Source organism: Oncorhynchus gorbuscha, linkage group LG15 (assembly GCF_021184085.1).
Source record: "Oncorhynchus gorbuscha isolate QuinsamMale2020 ecotype Even-year linkage group LG15, OgorEven_v1.0, whole genome shotgun sequence".
In the NCBI taxonomy this organism is placed as follows: Eukaryota; Metazoa; Chordata; class Actinopteri; order Salmoniformes; family Salmonidae; genus Oncorhynchus; species Oncorhynchus gorbuscha.
Window position 1 is genome coordinate 74,814,513 of NC_060187.1, and position 13,375 is coordinate 74,827,887.

Sequence of the window (13,375 nt, forward strand, 5' to 3'; positions counted from 1 at the left end):
AGTGAAAGTCAGCCAGTAAAATACTACTTGATTAAAAGTCTAAAAGTAAAAAATTCTTAAGTATCAAAAAGTATGAATAACTTCCAATTGCTTTATATTAAGAAAACCAGACAGCACAATTGTTTTTTATTAATGTCGGAAAAGCAGGGAGCTTTCCAACACTCAGACATAATTTACAAAGTGTGTGTGTTTAGTGAGTCCGCCAGATCAGATGCAGTATCCCTGGTCATCCCTATTCTCTTGATAAGGTCAGGACCATTTTCCTGTCAAAATGTAATGAGTACTTCTGGGTGTCAGGGAAAAAGAATGGAATAAAAAGTACATTATTTTATTAAGGAATGTAGTGAAGTAAAAGTTGCCAAAAATAATAAATGTCAAAATAAAGTACTGATACCCCAAAAAAGTTCTTAAGTAGTACTTTAAAGTATTTTTACTTAAGTACTTTACACCACTGCAGCCATGTCCTTCTCAGCTATCTGCATTATCAATCATCAACGCTCTACAGTATGGAGCGCAGTTCACAATGCATGCATCTCATCATTCTTGTGAAAGGTAGGACTACATTTGCCTCAACATAGCCTATACTACAGTAATATAAGGTCTGAATGCAGTCCAATTTACACTTCTCCATCTGGATTTCGGGGGGGGGGTGATTATTTTTCAATATTTAGATGCATTTTGTAAATTGCAGCTGCAGAGTTTTAAAACAGCCTATCACTTGAATATCGTTACTTTAAGTCAGTGCGTCTGCAAACACTGTCTTTCCCGCTCCATCAATTCCATTCAAATTGCATCCAAAATAGATATGCCTAATCCTGGTCAAGATTGATATATGCTGTACAGTGCCCTCGGAATGTACTTTTTCCAAATGTTATTTTACAGCCTTATTATAAAATTGATAAAATTGCCCCCCCCCCCCCATCTACACACACTACTCCATAATGACAAAGCAAAAATATTTTTATTTTTTATGTTTGCACAAAAAAAAATCTCATTCACAAATATTCAGACCCTTTACTCAGTACTTTGCTGTAGCACCTTTGGCAGTGATTACAGTCTCCAGTCTTCTTTGGTATGGCACTAAAAGCTTGGCACACCTGTATTTGGGGAGTTTCTCCCATTCTTCTCTGCAGATCCTCTGAAACTCTGCCAGGTTGGGTGGGGAGTATCGCTGCACCAGCTTTTTTCTGGTCACTCCAGAGATGTTCGATCGGGTTCAAGTCCGAGCTCTGGCTGGGCAACTCAAGGACATTCAGATACTTGTCCTGAAGCCACTCCTGCGTTGTCTTGGCTGTGTGTTTAGGGTCGTTGTCCTGTTGGAAGGTGGACCTTCGTCCCCAGTCTGACAACCTGCTCCAGAGCGCTCAGGACTTCATCAAGGATCTCTGTACCTTGCCCCGTTAATCTTTCCCTCGATCCTGACTAGTCTCCCAGTCCCTGCTGGTGAAAAACATCCCTGCAGCACGATCCTGCCACCACCATGCTTCACTATAGGGGTGGTGCCAGGTTTCTTCCAGACATGACGCTTGGCATTCAGTCCAAAAAGTTCAATCAGACCAGAGACTCTTGTTTCTCATGGTGTGAGATTCCTTTAAGTGCCTTTTGACAAACTCCAAACAGGCTGTCGTGCCTTTTACTGAGGAGCGGCTTCTATCTGGCCACTCTACCATAGAGTCCTTATTGGTGGAGTGCTGCAGAGATGGTTGTCCTTCTAGAAGGTTCTTCCATCTCCACAGAGGAACTCTGGAGCTCTGTCAGAGGGACCATCAGGTTCTTGGTCACTTCCCTGACCAAGGCCCTTCGCCTGAGTTTGGCCGGGAGGCCAGCTCTAGGAAAAGTCTTTGGGTTCCAAACTTCCATTTAAGAATGATTGAGGCCACTGTGTTCTTGAGAACCTTCAATGCTGCAGAAATGTTTTGGTACCCTTCCCCAGATCTGTGCCTCAACCCAAACCCATCTCGGAGCTCTACAGGCAATTCCTTCGACCGCATGACTTGGATTTTGCTCTGAGATGCACTGTCAACTGTGGGACCTTATATAGACAGGTGTTTGCCATTCCAAATCATGTCCAATCAATTGAATTTACCACAGGTGGACTCCAATCAATTTGTAGAAACATCTCAATGATGATCAATCGAAGCAGGATGCACCTGAGCTGAATTTTGAGTTTAAAGCAAAGAGTCTGAATACTAAATAAGGTATTCCTGTTCATTTGTAATAAATTAGCAAACATTTCTAAATCTGTTTTTACTTTGTCACTATGGGGTATTGTGTGTAGATGAGGATTTTTTTTAATATATTCCAGTTTAGAATAAGTCTGTAACGTAACAAAATGTGGACAAAGGGAAGGAGTCTGAATACTTTCCGAATTCACTCTATAGCCTATAGATCTTTGAGCCTACCTGTTTCAGGTAATACATTAAATGCAGTATTAGCCTTATTTAGCTAATGAATGATGGGTTATGCATAGGCTAAGCTTCTAATTTATAGCTCCTTCACTTGCATAATCCACACCTAGCCTCTCTCCTTAAAAAATGCTCCTTAGCTCTTGGAGTCCCAGGAAAAGCTACACTAAAATAATAGCTTGCTGGATATTTTTTTAAGCATTATTAGACTATCAGTAGACTATTCGAAGAGGGATGCAGTCTCTTCTTTGCTGAATGTTAAATAGGCCTACAGCATCCAATAGAACTTTCATGGAGTTTAAAAGAAGAGAGAATGCACGATGGTAGGCTCTGGCAGTTATTTATTCAGACCCATAGCTGGTCAATCTTCATGGAGTGAATAGATAGCCATCTGCATCTTATTCTGGTCCTATATTTATTATTCAAGGATGTCATTACAATGGCGATGATAAGGACAACAAAATGTATTTCATTTAACTGTTGAAAGCAAAGAAGGAATGACGCAACAATACACACATGGTAAAACATTAGGGGAAATATTATGATATATGTCAGCCTGCAAATTATACACATTTTAAAATAGGCCATATTATATTTCCAAATATAATTGTGACTTTGTAGGCCTCATGTCCTGCATCAGCATCACATTCTCTCCCAGCTTCATGTTTTGAATGAGGTGTGTAATTCCAGTCCTTATAATACAATACAGTATACTATTACAGTCTACACTCAAAAGGATTAGGCTACTAGAGCTTGTTTCCTTTATTTACCCAAGAGAGCATGTATACTTTTATGTTTTTGTGTCATGTGCGGTAGCCTATATCAAAAACATGTATGTAACATCAAAAACATGTATTAGATAATGGCACGATCATTTGGGCTTTTTTGGGCTTGGGATCATGTCTTTGTTGTATGGCTCATCAGTCTTGGATGTTCATGCTGATCAAAGCTCTAATCAAATCCAGACATTTATATCCTTTATATATTTTAGAATGGCACTTCTGGTTTTGGCATGAAATACCGGGTTCATCATGTGACAAGTCATTTATTTTTGGGATGGAACATTTGTAAAATACCAGGAAAATATGTAACCCTGGTATGGCTTGCTTGCTTGACATGTGTTTTTTAATTCTTTCCATATTTGCTGTCTGGGGAAAAGTTTTGTGGAAAAAAAACGTTACTTTTCCCAGGACAGTTCACACACTTAAAAAAATAAATAAATAACCGTGCCAAATGTGTTTTAGTAAGACTCTCCAAAGGTTACTATTAATGAATGCTCCGTTTTTGTTGTATGTGTGTGCTTTGTTTTGTTGATGAATATTTTTTTCCTGAGTGGTCTCTCGGCACTGTTTTTACTTCAAACAGAAACAACTTCTTTATACAACTTTAATTGAATGCATCTTTTTCAGTTACATTGAAAACAATTAGACGGTGGCAACACAGTGAGCGGCTGTGCATGAGACAGGTTGAAATGTCACTTGCTGATGGGAAAGCCTGTATGACATCAAACACTCATCTATGGGACCACTGTTTGCAGGAAGAAGAGTTTGTGTGCGGAGACATGGCTGCTATTGCAGCTGGGGTCCACTGTGACTAGTTGGAAGCGACAGTCTGGTTAATCCAGCCACGCAGATAGGCGACACGGGAGTAGACGGCAGGGGTACTGACGTTGCAGTTGCTGGTGCCCCAGGACACGATACCCACCTGAAACCACACGCCACTGCTCTGACACACCAGAGGACCGCCAGAATCACCCTGGAGATGGAGGAGAGGTTAGGAGCACTGGCACTGGTGGAGATTATTGTAATAGGGGCTGAGTGGTGGCCTATCTGACTTCCATTGTCATGCCATTGCCAGAGAATTTGGTTAAACAAATCTGTATCTGGCTGCTTTAAGATGGCGCGTGTGTTGGGGGGAAAGGTTATTGCCGGACGGAATGATACCAGAGTGATTATAGAGAAATGTTCAGAAACGGACTGGAGAAAGGTAGCCTCAACTTGCTCCAGGAGTACAGTCAGTTACCTGGCAAGAGGACACTCCGGAGGCTCCGGCGCAGATCATGGCGTCAGTGATCCTGTTCTGGCCCCAGTACTGCTTGCACTGAGCAGGGCTCAGCAGAGGAAGGGCCACCTGCTGGAGGATACGGGGGCTTGCTGGGGACGGGGATCAGGGGACATGGTTAGGAAGGAGCTCAGTGCTCTAATGAAAGCTGAGGTGGAAACATTGGCATCCATTTGCACATACTCTTGTATTAACTGTAAATCTATCATCTATCAATAATGGTTCAGTAGCTTGTGTGGCCACTCACAGGTGGTGCCAGTCTTGCCCCAGCCAGTGGTGACACAGCGGGTTCCAGAGGGGAAGGAAGTGCTGGGGGTGGCCAGGCACACAGGGGACACGCGGGAGGTGATCTGGACGGGGGAGGACAGCTTCAGCAGGGTCACGTCGTTGTTAAAGTTCTGGCTGTTGTAGTAGGGGTGGGTGATAGCCTACAGGGATCAAGGAAAGATGTAGACACATAGTGAAGTGATTCATCTTCGAAAGTGAACAGAATCTTAGAACTCTGGTAAAACCTATGAAGCAGGCAGGCATGTTGTTGTTAAGTGAGTGGATCTCTCCCCAGGCTGCTGGACTTACCCTGGAGATGCTTTTGACCTGGATCGGCTCAGCATTAGACTGACGATCGTGCTCCCCCAGGATCACATGGTGACGGCCAGGACTGGAGAGAGAGAAAACAGATTACAGTGTGTATGAATGAACACAGCTCATCTGAGTGAAACTAAGAGGAATGTAATATGTACTTATCAACATGGTGTTAATAAAGCACTATGGAATTAATTGCACTTACGTGACACGGCAATGGGCAGCAGTGACAACCCAGTTCTGGCTGATTAGGGAGCCTCCACAGAAGTGGAATCCAGAGGCATCCTGAAGGAGAAAGGGAGAGGTGGAAGACAGTATATAGTATGGGTCTGACCATAATGTGAAGACAGTAGATAGATAGTATGGGTCTGACCATAATGATAGATAAGACAGTAGAAAGTATGGGTCTGATAGTATAGATTGGTGTGACCATAATGTGAAGACAGTAGATAGATAGTATGGGTCTGACCATAATGTGAAGACAGTAGATAGATAGTATGGGTCTGACCATAATGTGAAGACAGTAGATAGATAGTATGGGTCTGACCATAATGTGAAGACAGTAGATAGATAGTATTGGCCTGGTCAGTAGATAGATAGTATGGGTCTCATAATGTGAAGACAGTAGATTGATAGTATGGGTCTGACCATAATGTGAAGACAGTAGATAGATAGTATGGGTCTGACCATAATGTGAAGACAGTAGATAGATAGTATGGGTCTGATCATAATGTGAAGACAGTAGATAGATAGTATGGGTCTGACCATAATGTGAAGACAGTAGATAGATAGTATGGGTCTGACCATAATGTGAAGACAGTAGATAGATAGTATGGGTCTGATCATAATGTGAAGACAGTAGATTGATAATATGAAGACAGTAGATAGATAGTATGGGTCTGACAGTAGATAGATAGTATGGGTCTGACCATAATGTATAGGGTCTGACCATAATGTGAAGACAGTAGATAGATAGTATGGGTCTGATCATAATGTGAAGACAGTAGATTGATAGTATGGGCCTGACCATAATGTGAAGACAGTAGATAGATAGTATGGGTCTGATCATAATGTGAAGACAGTAGATTGATAGTATGGGTCTGACCATAATGTGAAGACAGCACTTCCCAACATTTTCAACATACATTTACTCTAAGTGGCTAACAAGAATCATCAGTGATTACAGCATTGTGGTGTGAAAAAACAATGCATAGAATGAAAGAGTAGAAATGGGGATACCTGAAGGGACACTTGCCAGGGCCAGGAGCCAGATACAGCGTTCTGTCCGTTCACAATCTTCAAGCCGCTCACCTGCGGCGGGATGCTAGGCACTCCGCAACCTAGGGCACAAACACACAGTCTCAAACAACACCCTATCCTCATATATAGTCCACCACTTTTGACCAAAATCCTACATAGTTTTGATTGGCCTCAGAGTATAGACTGACATGCTTTCAGTAACTACCAAAGCATAATACAACACTTCACCTCCTTGTTGGCCAGGGCTTCTTTTAGCTATTCATCTCAATAGGACTTACCTAAGTGAATAAATCAAGGATCAAAAAGATCAAATCAGTTCATGTTACCAGACATTGACGATGACACCACTCACCCAGGGCTGAGGCCACCAAAGCGAGACAGCTGACGATCCAGAGCATGGCCATAGTGTAGTAGACTGTGCTTGACGTCTCTTTGTCTCTCTCCCTCTTATACCCTGGCAGGCCCATCAGTCATGTCACCCACAGGTTCCCCCAAGGTCTGATAGAGCTGGGAACAGTCAGGTGGAACAGGTGGAAAAATCTCACGCCTCAGGGACAGTCAGATACATGCTTGTGTTTGCCATGTAGTGCACTGTACTCTGTAGTGCACTGTACTCTATGTGGGATAGGCCTAAGCAAACAAGGCTTTGCACAATGATTCCAGGGAAAGTCATAATTATGTATCTTTATGCTGAGTGGAATATGTGCCCAGACCCCAAATTTGGTCCTCTGAAATGCCCTTAATGTCTTTTTTTCTGGTTTCTTATCACACTGTCCATTTGGAGTTCTGATGATGGGCAGAACAATAACACCTTGTAACCATGTGTTGCAATCCCACGAGCAGGGTGGAAAACCATGGTCTGACCATTCTGTTTCTATGCAGCTGTATATGACAGCAAAACAATCAAAAACAAAACACTTGATTAACATTATGGATTCAGATCATGTGTTTTATGGAGCTCTTTGTGACAAAAACATTTGTTTTATTAAGAAAGGAAGCTATTGGGATTTATTCATCTACACAAAGTAGCAGTAAGGACATGTGTTCACATTGCTATTCAAGTTCATGCTTTGACACATTTAAAATGTCACTACATTTGAGGGTTGTAACAGAGGACCCACCACCACTGAGAAAATCTCTAGAAAATAGGATCTTATCCCATTACATTTTGAGAAAGTGACAAGTTTATCAACCAGTCAGGAATCTACACATGGTGCTGTCTTCACACATCATAATCACATACATAGCTTTTCCTACTTCTTCATAAAAAGATTGCTACAAGATGAATGTCACTTTTGAGGGAACTTTTCTGATGAGCAATAGTGCAGATGTTCATACAAGTTTATACGACTTTAAGCACTTTGTGACTCTGTTAATGTACAACATGCATTTGTCATCTCAAACCTAAGGGAGGGTATTTGGTGGGAGGTTAAAGAAAAACACAAAAAATGCTTATCAGAATCCAGCTTTATTGGTTGTGATATATTCAATCTGATAAAAGTGAAGGTTGTGTGAACTGCACAACAGTACAAAGCTGTAGGAGCCTGCCGTAGATATAAATATTACACTGGATGTTCTCAATAAGAGAAGTGATGACACAAGCCAGGTCTGCAGTAGGTGATGTGTGAAGCCTGAGATGTGGACAGGATGTGGATTCTCTCCTGTAGAGGTGAGGGATTTTAGTCCACCTCCTCAATGGTTGGACCAGAGGAAGAGCCAGCTCCAGGCATACCGCCTGGCATACCGCCTGGCATACCTCCTGGTGGGCCTCCGGTACCCTGATACAGATTGGTAATGATGGGGTTACACACCTTCTCCAGCTCCTTCTGCTGGTGCTCATACTCATCCTTCTCTGCTGTCTAGATGAAGACAAGGGGAGAGACGAGAGATGAAGAGAGGGTAAGAGACACAGGTGGTGATCACAAGATTCTATCTTCTATGATTTACTTACTGTGTAGCCTCCTTTTACCATGGGAGGAAATGCATCAGTGTGAAACCAGTGCTAACCAACTGATGTTGCACTAAGAACACTCAATCTAGGTGGAACTCTAGACCAGCCACCTGTGGTTTACCTGGTTCCTGTCCAGCCAGGAGATAACTTCGTTGCACTTGTCCATGATGGTCTTCTTGTCCTCCGGGCTGATCTTTTCCGCGAGCTTCTCGTCGTCCACGGTACTCTTCATGTTGAAGGCCAGGGACTCCAGTGAGTTCTTAGCTGTGACCTTCTCCTTCTGAGCCTCGTCCTCAGCCCTGTACTGGTCAGCCTCTTGCACCATGCGCTCAATGTCCTCCTTGGTCAGACGTCCTGGGGATAACAAGATACCGACATCATTATATAATTTCCCATATGTGACATATTCATTATCTCCGACTCGCTCCTGTTGTTTCTCTTTATTTTTGGGACTATTTTCTTTGAGGAAAGGGTTGGAAATCAATAAGACCTTTGATCATATCGTGAGGTTCAAGGTTAAGGAGGCATACCTTTGTCATTGGTGATAGTGATCTTGTTCTCCTTGCCGGTGCTCTTGTCCACCGCAGACACATTGAGGATGCCGTTGGCGTCAATGTCAAAGGTCACCTCGATCTGGGGGACGCCCCTGGGGGCAGGGGGGATTCCGGTGAGCTCAAACTTGCCGAGGATATTGTTGTCCTTGGTCATGGCTCTCTCCCCCTCATACACCTGAGAAAGAAATTGTGGGAATGGATTAATACCAGAGAATCACAGAGGGTATAGGTGATCTGGCTACTTTACACAAACGTTGGCCTTGTACAGCTGATAAAAGACTCACCTGGATGAGCACTCCGGGTTGGTTTTCTGAGTATGTTGTGAAGGTCTGGGTCTGCTTGGTGGGGATGGTGGTGTTCCTCTTGATGAGCACGGTCATGACCCCTCCGGCTGTCTCAATACCCAGGGACAGGGGTGTGACGTCCAGCAGCAGCAGGTCCTGCACGTTCTCTGACTTGTCACCCGCTAAGATGGCAGCCTGTACAGCTGTGGAGGACAGAGATATGTTGGATGATACATTGAAACACATACACTTGACACAGTGACATTTTCCTGCAACACACAGTGAGATACCTACCGGCACCATAAGCCACAGCCTCATCAGGGTTGATGCTCTTGTTGAGGTCTCGGCCATTGAATAGGTCCTGCAGAAGCTTCTGGATCTTGGGAATACGTGTGGAGCCTCCCACCAGGACAACGTCGTGTATCTGGGCCTTGTCCATTTTGGCATCCCTCATAGACTTCTCCACAGGTTCCAGGGTACCGCGGAACAGGTCAGCGTTGAGCTCCTCAAAGCGAGCCCTGGTAATGGAGGTGTAGAAGTCGGCACCCTCATAGAGAGAGTCAATCTCGATGCTGGCTTGGGTGCTGGAGGAGAGGGTGCGCTTGGCCCGCTCACAAGCAGTGCGCAGGCGCCGCACCGCCCGCTTGTTGCCGCTGATGTCCTTCTTGAATTTACGCTTGAACTCACCGATGAAGTGGTTGACCATGCGGTTGTCGAAGTCCTCGCCTCCCAGGTGGGTGTCGCCAGCAGTGGACTTGACCTCAAAGATGCCATCCTCGATGGTCAGGATGGACACGTCAAAGGTGCCGCCGCCCAGGTCGAAGATCAGGACGTTGCGCTCACCGCCGACCTGATAAGATAAGAGAGAGCAATTAAGTCCGTAGGACTTTCAAAGGACTAATCAAGCAGATCTAGTGTGAACCGTACAACCCAGTGTTTTCTTGTTTGTTTTGGTGTTTCTGTACCTTCTTGTCCAGGCCATAGGCGATGGCTGCAGCAGTGGGCTCGTTGATGATGCGCAGGACGTTGAGTCCAGAGATCACTCCAGCATCTTTTGTTGCTTGGCGCTGGGAGTCGTTGAAGTAGGCAGGGACTGTGATGACAGCATTGTTCACTGGCTGAAGAGGGAAAACACTATTAGTTAGATCTAGTGTGTATCATCCCTAAATAGGCTGTCAGTTTGAGTTATTAACATATAATGTCTACCCATCCAATCTTTTCAAACCTACATGGGGTGCATGGAGTGGGTAGGAGCTAAGAGTAGATTTGGAATTTGACTCCATACCTTGCCCAGGTAAGCTTCAGAGATCTCCTTCATCTTGGTGAGCACCATTGAGGACACCTCCTCAGGGAAAAAGGTCTTCTTCTCTCCCTTGTACTCTACCTCCATCTTGGGCTTGCCACCATCACTCACCACTGTGAAGGGCCAGTGCTTCATGTCCGACTGTACCACGGCATCATCAAACTTACGACCAATTAGACGCTTGGCATCTTTGGACACAGGGATGGCAGAGTATGGTTGATTTTCAAGAGTAGGATGAATTTGTCTGTGGACACTGGTCTAAGGTCAGTTTTGCATTTCCCCCTAATGGAGTGGCGCGAGGCTGATGGATTTAAATCTAGTACTTTTAGGCCCTCAAGTGGGGACTACTGATAACAACAGGCAAGAGGCTACATCGCTGAGCTTAAAGTAAACCTTGATTTGGTTCCCTTTGTCCACTAGAGGCTTCATCTAACTACCCACTGTGTGTCAAGGTGAGATTATGTGCTTACCGAACACAGTGTTGGTGGGGTTCATGGCCACCTGGTTCTTGGCGGCGTCACCGATCAGCCTCTCCGTGTCTGTGAAGGCCACATAGCTGGGTGTGGTTCTGTTGCCCTGGTCGTTGGCGATGATCTCCACCTTGCCATGCTGAAAGATGCCCACACAGGAGTATGTGGTCCCCAGGTCAATGCCTACTGCTGGTCCTTTAGACATCCTGCAACAACAAGACCAGAATTAGAGTTCATTAGTGAGAGGAGAATTACTTGAATTACTAGAGAATTATGTAGACCTACAGTATCATACGAAAGATACTTGTCATGAAGGTGATATTGTTATAAAACCTTCTCTTTTGAATATTATCAGTTATTAGTAGTTAGCAACAGGTAGTTAGATGACAACAGTCAAATGTTTCAACTTCTGTTGAAAGCCTTTGGGGTTAAAGGTCATCATGTTCATGTATGTGCACAGGTGTGTATGCGTGCCACGTGCACGTCTTTGACAGTGTGTGTGTTCCTTCCCTGTCATTCAGAGAGCAGATGCAGTCCCACGTGAGCCCCCAAATTGGAAGTGATCCCCGGGGCTCAGCTGTTCTAGAAAGTGCTGTCTTGGCAACATGCCAACCAGTGGAGTGGTACCAACACCACAACTCCTTAAAGTAGCATGCCACCAGAGCCAACAGGCCACCCTCCCTCACCCTCCCTAATCCTGTTTTTCCCTCTCCACAGATCATTCTGGCAATACAACACCCAACTGTTACCAGCCAGGCTAAATCAATGTGACGTATTAACACAGTGGCTTTTTTCCAACAGCTGAATCACACAAACTACCAACACATTCTATTAATATGGCTCACAGATCTGTTGTTGGAACACGGGTTGGATTAAATTAAGTGGTTATTAATGAGCAGTTAAGTAAAACTGGACTTTGCCAATATCATATGTACTAGGCAGTTACCTTGTTGAAATACTTACTACTGTACTTCACTATTGTGTAATATGGAAGTTATTATGGGCCTGGACTGTAATAACAGTAAAGGCCTTAGAAACCTCACTGCTGGAGAAGGAACTATGATATATTTTAAAGCTGTTACCTCACAATTAACTAATACATTAAGTCAGTGGGGAAACAAGTGGGGATTGTTGAAATGGTGAACATGCTAGACAGGGCCAGATGAGGTGGTGAGGCCCAAATATTTTATCGTTAAAAACAAAAATGTTTGGCATGTAAATACTGTTACCTAATTATGTTATGCAGCCACTCACTGTATTCTTGTGAAAGGATAAAATTACCATTTCTCATATTCGGGATGGATTAAATAGACAAAGCCACCTCACACAAACAACGGGTACTGGTAAATTCCTTATCACTTATGATCTAATTCTGTTACTCCTGGTATATTCATTTAATTTGAACAAACCCTTGTTAGCATCCTTTTTATCTATTTAAAAAAAAGATGTATCTAATAACTATCGGTGCTAAGCATACCACTGTACCCTTATTTAGATCAGCTGCGCATATGTCATATGTGCATGATTAGTGTTCAAACTGACAGAGAAGCATCAAGCATGGATCAAGCACATGGACAGAGCTGACACCATTGGGTGTGGTGTGTGAAACTATGACAGTGTTTGTGACATACAGTGAGACGAGGCAGGCCACAAAGGGATTACAGGCACAACTTCCACTGGTCAAGCATGTCACTGGACACTGGACAACATGTGTGCCCAGAAACAGAAAGTCATGCAATAGACAAATCATTCACACAGGCTTTACAATAACTTGTGGCTTCATGCTACTTAAAAAACACTACTTAAACAATTTGAGATAAACTTTATGCTAGCTCTTAATGCTCCTCCGACAGCCAATAGTTGACATAAAAAGCATGCTAGCGTCATTATGAGAGTGGGGTCATGTCCCTTGAGTTGTACAGGAGCTGGCAAGTCAAAAAGCAGAGCTGAATGCAACGCTTCTTAGAAAAGGAGTTACCTTGCTCAGTCAGTTGTGCAACGCTTCAAAGATTACCACACAAACCACAGGCTGCTCAATTCCACTGAAGCACTCCTCTCCTTTTCCTGGACAGAAAGACTAAGAGGACGAGTGTCAGGTCTCTCCAGAGTATATAGCCACAGACAGACAGCACACGGCTCACAGATTCCATCAGGGAATCAGGTGACTCAGCCAGAGAAAGTTCTAGGCCCACGTAGCTGCCTGCATGTGCCCATTCAGTGCTAGCCAACTAACTTCATCTGGTATAGGAGTTATCGGAATTGCTGTATGCCCTTTTTCAGTGAATAAAAATAGAAATGAGAAAAGACTATTGTATTTTCTCTACACGTTATCTTAATTCCTGTTTTATATATATTTTTAAAGTGACACAAGTTCGTCCTGTTCAGAGTAAGGAGGTTTTCTCAGGGCATGTTAAATTTGATTCACATGGTCTGGGGGCTGTTCAGTGAGATAAGCACTGTGAGAAGACTACAGATATCTCCTATCAGCAGCCGGCCTGTGGATTC

At 43.8% G+C, this 13,375-nt stretch overlaps 2 protein-coding genes across 2 annotated transcripts; both read right to left on the minus strand.

The window, feature by feature from the left end:
- Positions 1-3,777: 3,777 nt before the first annotated feature.
- Positions 3,778-6,819, minus strand: LOC123998018 (chymotrypsin-like protease CTRL-1). Its single transcript, XM_046302832.1, has 7 exons — positions 6,661-6,819; positions 6,288-6,388; positions 5,254-5,333; positions 5,043-5,124; positions 4,714-4,894; positions 4,428-4,558; positions 3,778-4,160 (listed from the first exon to the last, which is right to left on the minus strand). The coding sequence occupies exons 1-7, from the start codon at positions 6,773-6,775 to the stop codon at positions 3,999-4,001; spliced, it is 852 nt and encodes a 283-aa protein (XP_046158788.1). The 5' UTR covers positions 6,776-6,819; the 3' UTR covers positions 3,778-3,998.
- A 938-nt stretch (positions 6,820-7,757) lies between these two features.
- Positions 7,758-12,989, minus strand: hsc70 (heat shock cognate 70). The gene is made up of 9 exons (XM_046302822.1): positions 12,849-12,989; positions 10,871-11,076; positions 10,383-10,588; positions 10,063-10,215; positions 9,392-9,947; positions 9,098-9,300; positions 8,790-8,988; positions 8,381-8,613; positions 7,758-8,167 (listed from the first exon to the last, which is right to left on the minus strand). The coding sequence occupies exons 2-9, from the start codon at positions 11,073-11,075 to the stop codon at positions 7,988-7,990; spliced, it is 1,935 nt and encodes a 644-aa protein (XP_046158778.1). The 5' UTR covers position 11,076; positions 12,849-12,989; the 3' UTR covers positions 7,758-7,987.
- Positions 12,990-13,375: the final 386 nt, after the last annotated feature.

Excerpts from the sequence above, each read along its gene's own strand:
- LOC123998018 (XM_046302832.1), bottom strand. The coding sequence starts at position 6,775 with ATGGGCCTGCCAGGGTATAAGAGGGAGAGAGACAAAGAGACGTCAAGC. Across the intron at positions 6,389-6,660 it reads TTTGGTGGCCTCAGCCCTGG|GTTGCGGAGTGCCTAGCATC; the intron begins GTGAGTGGTGTC and ends TTTGTGCCCTAG. Across the intron at positions 4,559-4,713 it reads GGGCAAGACTGGCACCACCT|CAAGCCCCCGTATCCTCCAG; the intron begins GTGAGTGGCCAC and ends CCCCGTCCCCAG.
- hsc70 (XM_046302822.1), bottom strand. The coding sequence starts at position 11,075 with ATGTCTAAAGGACCAGCAGTAGGCATTGACCTGGGGACCACATACTCC. Across the intron at positions 10,589-10,870 it reads CCCCACCAACACTGTGTTCG|ATGCCAAGCGTCTAATTGGT; the intron begins GTAAGCACATAA and ends CTGTGTCCAAAG. Across the intron at positions 9,301-9,391 it reads GGCTGTGGCTTATGGTGCCG|CTGTACAGGCTGCCATCTTA; the intron begins GTAGGTATCTCA and ends TGTCCTCCACAG.